This window comes from Mauremys mutica, chromosome 20 (genome assembly GCF_020497125.1).
Source record: "Mauremys mutica isolate MM-2020 ecotype Southern chromosome 20, ASM2049712v1, whole genome shotgun sequence".
Classification (NCBI taxonomy): Eukaryota; Metazoa; Chordata; order Testudines; family Geoemydidae; genus Mauremys; species Mauremys mutica.
The window spans coordinates 2,266,276-2,276,625 of NC_059091.1; the positions used below are offsets into that span (position 1 = coordinate 2,266,276).

Here is a 10,350-nt window from a genome sequence, read left to right on the forward strand (position 1 = left end):
CCCCCTCTTGCCCTGGCTGAGGTCTCCCAGCCGCCCCCCAGGGAAGGGGGAGTTTTCCCAGCCGCAGCGGGGGTAGCAGTGGAAACGCTCCAGTGACGTTGCGCTGCCCCGGGCATCCCAGACGAGAGGCCCCCGCTGGGAATTTGGGGCTTGTGGTCGAGCCGGGATCTGTCCTAATTGCAGGTCTGCCGGCGGGAGCGGGCGGCTCCTGTGTCACCCGGCACAGTCAGAGGCTGCGTGGCCGGGGCCCTGGGCAGCTCGCCCAGCCCACCTGTGGGCACCGCCGCCCGCTCGCCCCCACCGCCCTGGCCATGGCTGGGGTCAAAGGTCAGGGAGAGTCCGCGAGCCCACCCGGCTGGCAGCGAAAGAAGAGCCGAGCCGGAGTCAGCCCCTCTCACAGCTGGTGTATTGTGTGTTCCCTGCAGCACCACACTGTGTGCGTCACACACACACCTACCACCTCTCATACACACCCCCGTACTGACACACACACTCAGCACCACAGATATGTGTGCACACACACACAATCCAGACACACGGATTGTGCCGGCACCTAAATGCCACTGTATGTGTTCACAGGTCCCAAACACACTCACGCACCCCATGCACACCTGCGTGGCAGGCCCGTGCTCAGTGTGGGGACAGACGGCCCGGTGCAGGTGCAGCGCACACACGCACAGAGGGATGTGTGGGAACACATCCATGTGCACACACACACCCCCACGGGGCACGGGGCTTCTGGGGACAGTGCCGTGGGGCATAGGTGCCAACTTTCCCTCCTATCCTGGGGGTGTTCAACCCCCTGCCCCATCCCCACTCCACCCCTTCCCCACTCCACCCCTTCCCCAAGCCCCCGCCCCGTCCTGCCCCCTCCTGCCTCCTCCCCCTTCCTACATGCTGCAAAACAGCTGTTTGCAGCCGGCGGGAGGCGCAGGGGTAGATTGGCGGGGCCGCCAGCGGATGAGAGGTGCTGGGGGGGAGCTTGGCTGCCAGCGGGTGCTAAGCACCCACTCATTTTTCTCTGTGGGTGCTGCAGCCCTGGAGCACCCATGGAGCCGTGGGGTGGGGGTGGGCTCAGACCCAGGGCCAGAGGCAGGGCCCGGGGGAGCTGGGCGAGTGATTTACAGGGGAGCAGGGTTTGCGGGGGGCGCGGCCCATCCCCCCCGGAGTTCAGCCGGCTCGTGCTGGGTTTGGGGGCCGAGGGCAGCTGAGGTTCTGGCACCGGCCGGAGCTGGATTTAGAAGGTCATTTTCTCAGCAGGGAGCTGGGAGGGATTTGGGCAGCGCTCGGCTCATGGAAACCGTCATCCCGGCCTTCCCCCGCAGTCTGTGGCGCACTCACCGCATCGGCTTCCACTACCATGGAGCCGGGCAAGGGCCAGGGCAGGGGGCGCCCTCCCAGTGCCTGGGGGCCTGACACCCCCATTGCTCAGAGCGCCCAGGCCCCCCAGCTGGCTTCCCACCTGAGCTCTGGGGGCATTTCCATCCCGCCGCTCGGGGGTGGAGCAGAACCGAGCCTAGCCCAGACCCCTGTGCTCCCGAACTGGGCTGTGCTCCGGCTGGCTCCTGGGGCTGCCTGGCTCAGGACGGGCACCCGGGACTACGGTGAGACAGCGGGAGAGGATTCCGAGCTTCCTGGCCCCTGCCACTCCTGCCAGAGGAGAATCTCCGCTAGCTGTCAGCACTACAGGGTTTATGACCCACAGGGTTTAGTCCAAGCAGCGGTGGGCAGGGCTGCCCCAATCACCTGGGCCCTGTGGCCCATTTCCAAACCCACCCACCCCCAGCCTGGGGGCAGTGGGGGGCAGGGCTGATGGGGAAACACCCTGCCTGGGACAAGCAGAGACCAGGGAGCAGCGGTGAAGAGTGGCCTAGCAGGCCAGGCTGGCTCGGGCCGGGTGGGCCGGTGGTGGGAGCCTCTCACCTGTGAGTGGCTGGATCCAGTCTGGGCCCCGGTTGGCGGCTCCAGCAGGTTGTTCCCGTCAGACGGTGCCGTGAGTCGAGTTTGGTGGGTCTCAGCTCCCTCCGGGTGTCCTGGAAGCCACACGCCGGATCCACCCTGTCCCAGCAGACGGGCCACAGGATGAAGGAGCCGCAGCGCGAGCTCCCCACCTGCCCCTGGGCTTCTATCAGTTGAGGCCAGTTGGACCAAGTGGCTCCTGGTTGTCAGGGAGGCTCGGCTGAGTGCCAGGCGGGGTCCATCGCTGCGCTGCACCCCTTGAAATCCAGCCCTGACAGTACCACAGGCTGGGCCCCAAACCGCTCGCCCCCGGGAGCAGAACCCCCAGGGCCTGAGCCGTGGGCCCCCTTTGAGCCCCTCCCACCCCCAGACCAGTGGCCCGGCCCCCCTGCTCCTTGGGCAGTTCTCACCCCAGGGGGTGCAAACTACCACCTCTGGGGAAGGAGGACGGGGTGTGTGATGCAGGAATCGGCTCCTGTCTCCGTCTACAGCTCCTTGCACGGTGGGGCCTGAGCCCTGCCGGGCCCCCGCACAGCACCCAGCACGATCCACAAGGACCCCACTGTTCCCGCTCCGCGTCCGGCCCGGCTGGGTGCCCAGGGGGGGCAGCCTGACCGGGCAGCCCAGAGGAGACAAGCCAGGGGGCGCAGAGCCTTTTCCATGGTCGAGCCAGGGGCCAGGGCCAGGGGACGGTGCGCCTGTGTGTGGGGCTGGCCCCAGGGGCACGGGCAGGACTCAGCCGGGGTGAACAGTAAGGGAGGCCCACAGGTGCGCTCAGCCAAGTGGCGCACGCAGGCTCCGGCTCAGCCAGCTGTGGTGGGCCAGAGGCCAGGGTGCCCGGCTGAGCTCCCCGGCCCGGAGACAATGGGAACTGGGCCTTCTGGGCCAGAGCCGCCGTCTCTCTCCGGGGCAGCGCGGGATCCCAGCAGCCGAGGCTGAGCAGAACTTTGCACCTGGAGCCTCTGGCCGAGCCGCCCAGACGGGAGCCCTCCAGCTGGGGGGCGAGGGGTGGGGGCTTTTAACCTGCCGGGGTCCCTTTAAAAGGAAACAGGGCAAGAAAGTCATGGCAGGCCTGAAATAGGGCTCGGGCTGGCACCGCAGGGGGGCGGGAGAGCGGGCCAGCGCCAGGCCTGTGTTTGTGGGCGGAGTCCACCTCGAAAAGGCTCCTTAAAAAAGGAAAGTGAGTGGCTGGCAGCAGGATCCCGCGCTGGGGGTTATATTTACCCGCGTGACTCAGAGCCGAGCTCACCCCTGCCCGGAATCTGGGACACCGCGCCGGCTGGGGGGGCGGCCGGAGTCAGGGGCGCCAGGAGAGACGGGGTTAGCGAAAGGACAGCAGCGGGCGGGGGGGCTGGAATCTTAGCCCCGAGGGCTGGGGGGGGCCGGGGGGGCTAAGACACCTGGGTTCTATTTCCAATTACAGGAAGGGAGTGGGGTTAAAGCAAGAGGGGGGGGGGCTGGGAGCCAGGACTCCGGGGTTCTCTCCCTGGCTCGGGGCGGGGGCTGGTCGGGTTGGAGCAGCGGGGGCCAGGAACCAGGACTCCGGGGTTCTCTCCCTGGCTCGGGGCGGGGGCTGGTCGGGTTGGAGCAGCGGGGGCCAGGAACCAGGACTCCGGGGTTCTCTCTCTGGCTCGGGGCGGGCAGGGGGGTCTAATCAGGTTGGAGCAGGGGGGCGGGAGCCAGGACTCCTGGGTTCCATTCCCAGCACTGGGGTTGGGGGGGGAATCAGCCAGGATTCCTGGGTTCCAAGCTCCTTGCCCGGCGCATGGCACCTCCTGGCTCCGGGCCGGAGCTCCCCGCCGGTGGGTCGCTGCAGACCTGTGTCAGGGAGATAATGACAGGGCCAGAGGGAGGGGGAGGAGCTGGTTTTAAATAAAGTGCAAATTGGACACATTAGTTGTGCGGTTTGTTTTCTTTCCAGCTGGGGGATCCTTCCCCCATGGGCAGCCTGAGTCAGCGGCGGTGGCTGTCCCAGCGGGGAGGGGGGGGGGGGAGTTTTTGCCATCACCCCCACCCCGGGTGACTCACCCACCGGAGTCCCAGCAGCTCCCCAGGTGCCCCGTGAGGTCAGAGCCCTGCGCCGCAGCCCAAACCAAAGGGTGGCAAGGGGGGGGTGCCCCCCCTTGCCCACGGGGAGCCAGCGAGGCTGCCAAGGGCCACGCCTCCCCCAGCACCGAAATACCCCGCCCAGGACTCATGCAGCGGGGGGGGGGGGGAGGACTCCTGGTTTCTATTATGGGAGGGGAGTGGGGTCTACTGGGTGAGAGCGGGGGGGGGGGGAGCCAGGACTCCTGGGTTCTCTCCCAGCTCCTGGCCTCCACAGACTCATGTTATTCAGCAGCGTTGTGCTGGGGGGCGGGGGGGCGGGAGCTGCGATGGGGTGGGGCAAAGAGCCCCAGAACCGAGCCGTGCCCGGAGCCCCCGCACGCCCGGCCCGCGGGCCCAGCTCCCAGCCCGCGGGCCCAGCTCCCAGCCCGCGGGCCGGCTCAGGCGCTTAGCGGAGAGAGGATGAAAATTGGGTGCGTCGCGCCCTCTAGTGGTGGTTCCGGGAAAGGCCCCCTCAAGGCACCTCCCAATTATTTTGGGATGGGCACGGGGGGGGGGGGGGTGTCTCTTGTACCCTCTCTCTGGGAATTTGGTTTTGAACCCTGGTGCCAGGAACAGGAACTCGCAGCAGGGATGCAGCAACCCAATACTATGAATCGCCTGTTTCTTTAAGGCCTTTCATCTCAAAGGAGCCCAAAGCCTCTTTCCCCAGCAATCGCTCCACCCAGCACTGAAATGCAGCTGCCTCTGGGGTGCGGCGCAGCAGCGGTTTGGAGGCACAGGGAATCCCTCACCCAGCAATGAAATGCAGCTGCCTCTGGGGTGGGGCGCAGCAGCGGTTTGTCAGCAAAGCTGCACAGGAGTTTGGGGCCGGACAGTTAACGGAGTCCCGGGCCCGGGCAGCTGCAAGTAGCAAGGGGTTGGTCAGGGTATAAACTCACACACACGGCAACAAGGCTGGGGCAGAAGCCCCCAGGGGGGTTTATTTCTCTGTGGCCCATTTTACAGCAGGTTCGATTCACACAGAAGAGTCTGGGGTAAAGACACAGACGCCTCCATTAACTGCCCCCCAGCAGGGTGAGCAGGGCAGCTGCCTAGGGTGCAAAGCCACGGGTGGGGGGGGCAATAATGAAAAAACCCGATGGGCGTGTGTGCAAATACACGCACTCACCAGGGGCGCTAAAATGCCTTGTTACGGCTCTGCCAGGAAGGGCGCCAGGGCTGGGACGCCAAGCTGGCTCTGACGGGCCTGCCCTCACCCCCACCGGGGAGGGGCACCCGCCCCAGGCTACACAGGAGCCTGGCCCGGGGCTCCTAGCTGGGTCTAAGCTGGTTCTCCCCTGCACCCCGCTGGGCTCCCAGCCCCACCCTGGTGATGAGCCCTTCTGGGGGTCAGCCTTGTCCTCCCCAATCTAAGGGGTATTTGAACGGCTGGGCTTGGCCCCGCCTCACCCACTAGGCCCCGCCCCTCCTGGGCACGCCCTGCCAGGCCCCGCCCCTCCTACAGGTGTGAGTAGGAGAGCGGTGGGCAGGGGCGAGGGGAGCAGGGCTGGCCCCCTCCATCGCCCTCACCCCCTTCTGGGCTCCGCTGCCCTGCTCCTCTCCAACCCCTCCTGGCCCCCGCCCCAGGCCTCCTGCCCTGGCTCCCCAGCCTCTGGCTCCGCCCCCGGGGGCGCCCCCTCGCCGGCCGGGACCACGGTGGCGTCGGAGCCGCTGCTCGCCAGGCTGCTGCTGCTGCTGTAGGCCAGGGCCTCGTGGCGAGGGCGCCCCCTCCAGGCCACGTGGCTGCGCGGGGCCGGGCCCGCGGGCTCCTCGTCCGTGTCCGAGTCGGGCGCCGTGTGGCGGCGGATGCGGGACACGGCCTCGCGCAGGTCGCGGGTGCAGAGCGCCGGGCGCCGGGCGCAGGGCCGGGCTCGGGGGGGCAGGGCCTGCGGATCACCGCGACTGGCACCGTTCCCAGGAGCCTCCCTGCCCCACCCCGGCCCCGGCCCCGGCTCCACAGAGGGATTGGTGCCGTCCCCGGGGGTCTCCCTGCCCCCCGGGACCCCAGGCGGCTCTTCGGGGGAAGCAGCCAGGCTGAGCAGCCCATGCACCCCGGGGCCCCCCACCAGCCGCTCCGGGCTGCCAGAAAGAGCTGCTCCCGCCTGCTGGCCCCAGCGCCCGGGGTTCTCTCGCTGGGCACAGGCCCCCTGTGGTTCCTCCAGGCCCAGTTCGGCCGTGGGGAGCCCCAAGATCCGAGCCGCCCTCTCCCCCAGGGAGCCGTCACCGGGGGAAGGGGGTGGGGGCCCTGCCGCCCGCTCGGAGGCTCCAAGGTGGGGTCGGCTGGCCAGGAGCAGCCTCTGGCATGGAGAGGCTGGGTCCTGGGGCGGGGGGGACCCCAGGAGCCGCACCTGCTCCCGCCGCGGGGGCGGGATGTACTCGGCGCGAATCACCACGCAGGTGGCATCGATCACAAAGACGCCCCCATGACGGCTTCGGCCTTCGGCTGTGGGGGCCTGGCAGGGAGAGGGGGGCGCCCTGCGTTCTGGCCGGCCTCTCTGCTCCCAGCCCTCCCGCTGCCCACTCCTGGCGCTGCCCGTGGAGCTGGCTGCGTAGCCAAAGCCCCAGCCGGAGGGGAGTCGCTGCCGGCCCGGAGCAGAGCCGGGCCCTGCTGCATCCCAGCCCCCGGCGCCGCGGGCCCTGCTGGCCCCTCCGGCTGCCCGGGGCAGCGTGTGGCTGCCGCTGTCTGGGCTGGGGAGTGGGCGGAAGAGGGACTCAGCCGAGCTGCCCCGGGCCCTGGACTGCACCGCGCCCTCCAGCCCCGGGCACAAGAGCCCCGACCCGGCACGGCGCCCCAGGGAGCCCGACCCCGCATGGTAGCTCCAGCCACCCAGGACCTCATGGGGGAGCCTGGCCAGCCGCTGCCGGGGGCCACGCGAGCCGGGAGCGGGCTCTGGGCTGCCCCCGGCGGGCCCCTTCCCATGGGGCGCTGCCCGGCCCCGCTTGGCGGCCGGCGGCGCAGGGGCGGCGCGGGGCCGCTTGGTGGGGAGAGTGCGGTGGGGCGCGTCGTAGGCAGGGGGCGAGATGTAGGGCGGGGGCCGCGGCTGGTTCGGCTTGCGGCTGCCCTGCCCCGCCCGGAGCCGCCTCAGCATGTGGGTCTCGTAGCTGGGTGGCCCGGCTGGGAGCACCTCCATGGCACTCCCTGCCAGCCGCCTCCTGGCCAGGACACTGGCTGCTGCCCCCTGCCCCCTCCTCTCCGGGGGGGCCGCCCAGCCCAGGCCCCTCCTGCCCTCCGAGCCGCCCCTCGGCTTCCTCTCGCTGGGGGCGTCTCGGTCCCCTCGCGCCCCCTTCCCCAGCAGCCGCAGGCCCCGGGGGTCGCCGCTGGAGGGCGGCTGGGGCAGAGGAATCGACTTGCTCCACGTGGGGTCCTGGTGCACACGGGGCCCCGGGCACCGGGCCGGCCACAGCTCAGCCGCAAAGTGCTTCTCCCGACACCTGCAAGGCAGAGAGAGACCCACCCGCTCAGGGCCCAGCCTGGCGGGAGGGGGCCCGGCCGCCCCACCCACTGCTAGCCCGCTTGCGAGGGGGGCCCAGAGGTCCCCGATAGCTCACTGGGGGGGTCCCGCTAACTGGAGGGGCACACTGGGGTGGAGCATGGGGCGACCCTGCTCCTAGCACTGCCCCTCCCACCCTGGCAGACACCCCCTGGCTTTCCTGGTCCAGTGCCCTGGGTGCCCACCCCTGGGGTGGGGGATAGGCAGGGACTGCAAGGGGTTTGCCATGGGTGACTGATGGGACTCTGGGAGCCTTGGCCAGCAGTGCAGGGGGGCGCCCTGTTGGGTTGATGCCAGGGAAAGGGGAGACGCGTCCCAGTGCTGACCCACAGCCCCCTTCTAGCCCAGTCCTGGGCTCCCCCCACCCAGCTCTGCCGGTGCCCCTCACTCCCGACCCGCAGCCCCCTGCTCTCCCAGCCCTGGGCTCCCCCCTTCCCCAGCTCTGCCGGTGCCCCTCACTCCTGACCTGCAGCCCCCTGCTCATGCTCGCGAGCCTAGGGAAAGCTTTGCAAAGCGGTGCCCTCCGCCCCCGCCGGGAGGAATGATCTAGTGAGACAGGCCCTGACTCACGCGTACTCCCCCGAGATGCTCCGGTAGATCCAGGGGGTGCCGGGGCCCCGCGCGGGCCAGTGCCCTGGGTCCATGGCGCTGCTGTGGCTGCAACAAGAGACCGTGTTAATCTCAACCACCAGCAGGTCCGTCCGCTTGCAGATCTGCAGGTGCCCAGTGCCCGGTGCCCCCCGCTGCCCATGGCCCCCCAGCACCGGGCAGCCCAGCATGGTCCCAGGGGACTTGCTTGTCCGGCCGCGGTGAGCCGGGCGGAGGGAGGGATGGGGGCTGCCTGTGCCCACAGGCTGCTTGTGAGCCTGGGAGCTCCGCGCCAGGGCTGTGTCGGCAACATGCACCGGGAGCAGCGCTTTGTGCGGGCGGGTGAGTGCCAGCCTGCCAGCAGCCGGAACAAAGCGTGCACACGGGGAGACAGGCACGCAGCGTGCGCACACACACACACACACACGTGCACAAACGCACACATGCACACATACACGCAGAAATGTGCACGCACACACACACACGCGTGTGCAGACACACACACACGCACGCACGCCCTGAAACACATGCAGCCACCCCCCCAGCAGGTCCTGCAACATGGCCCCTCTCCCGGTGCCCTGCAGATGCCCCGCTCCCCCCCCAGCACCCACTGGGCACCTGGCTGGGCCCTGGGTGATGGCAGCGCCTGCAGGTGAACCCTGTGAATGCTGCCCGCTCCCCGACTGCTCTGCGGGCCACTATGTGGTCCGGGGGGGGAGGGCTTGTTGGTAGGGGACACCCCCCCGTCCCAATTGATGCCCCAGAGCCCGGGCTGCCCCCACGTACCTGCTGACGGGCACCTCCCGCAAGCCCAGCTGGGCAGAGCTCAGCTCAGTCCGGGGCCGGTGCAGGGTCATTGCTGGGTTAATGGGGCTCCCGCCCCCCCCCAGCAGCGCGGGCTGCTGCAAGGCGATGGGAGTGTGGTACCTGCCCCCCCATCTGAAAGGGCCTCCCAGCTGCTTCCCCCCGTGTCACGTCACCCCCCAGCCCTGCCGGAGGAGGGGGCAGCTCTGTTTAGTGGTTAGAGCCAGGACGCCTGGGTTCGATCCCCAGCTCCGGGAGGGGCCTGGGGGCTGGGAGCCAGGATGTCTCGCCCGGCCAGGGCTCAGGCCCCCCCAGGCTTTACGCAGGGCCCCCCCATCGCCCCGAGAGATGCAGCAAGCGCACAAATTACAAGGTTTGGCACAACGTGCTGCAGCCCACGCCGGCTCCGAGCGAAACCTAGCAACCAGGCGCCGGCATGGCAACGGGCCCAGCCGGGCTCCAGCTCTGCCCAGAGGGGCTGGGGGGGCTCTGCCGAGGGGACATGGGCGGGAGCCCCGACGAGTCGGGCTGGGGCTTGTCCCTCTGGGTAGAGCAGCTGGGAGTGGCTCTGATCTGCCCTGGCCGGGGTGTGCACTGGGGACGAGAACCCAGGCGACCGGGCCGCGGTCAGGGCTCTCAGCTGGGCCAGCAGGAGCCGGCCCCCAGGGCAGGAAGGTCCCAGGCCGCGCCCAGTGCTGGAGACGAGACCGGGCCCAGTTCAGCCGCACCCTGTGCCCACCCCTCAGCCCTGCCCCAGCAGTGCCCCCCGTGACCTGGCTGCCTGTTTCCGTCGCTCCGGCCTGGCGCCTCCACGCCCGCCGAGCCGCGGCCCCACCTGCCTCTCGGACCCCGACCCCAGCGGGACGGCAGGGCCCTGGCGCCGGGACGGCAGCACTGACAGGAGCAGGCGGCTCCGGGTGTCACTACTCAGCCCCCCCCCGTGTCCGTCGCAGCCTCCCACCCGGCAGGGAATGTGCCTGGCTCAGCACTGCCTGGGGAGGCACCAGGGCTGTGGCAGCCTCGCCAATGGCAGGGGAGCCGGGGCACGAGGTGGGCAAGGACTGGGGGGGATGAAAGCCCCCCCATGTTCCTTGCCTCGAGACCCCCGCTCCCAAGAGGCCTGTTGATGACACTGCTGGGCTTGGTCATCCCCTCCCCCACCCTGCTCCCCCCACCCTGCACCCGTCACCCCCTCCCCACCCCCCCTGAAGCCTGCACCTGGCACCCCCTGTCCCCCCACCCTGCACCTGGCACCCCCAGGCCTCCCACCCTGAACCTGACACTCCCTGACCCCCAACCCTGCAGCCTGCACCTGGCACCCCCTGCCTCCTCTACACTGCTGTCTGAGCCTGGCACCCCCCCAACCCCCCTCCCACCCTACACCCGTCACCCCTCCCCACTCCTCCTGCAGCCTGCACCT

At 69.7% G+C, this 10,350-nt stretch overlaps 1 protein-coding gene across 1 annotated transcript; it reads right to left on the minus strand.

The window, feature by feature from the left end:
- Positions 1-5,573: 5,573 nt before the first annotated feature.
- On the minus strand, positions 5,574-8,188 carry DDN (dendrin). Its single transcript, XM_044995479.1, has 2 exons — positions 8,109-8,188; positions 5,574-7,479 (listed from the first exon to the last, which is right to left on the minus strand). The coding sequence occupies exons 1-2, from the start codon at positions 8,180-8,182 to the stop codon at positions 5,574-5,576; spliced, it is 1,980 nt and encodes a 659-aa protein (XP_044851414.1). The 5' UTR covers positions 8,183-8,188.
- Positions 8,189-10,350: the final 2,162 nt, after the last annotated feature.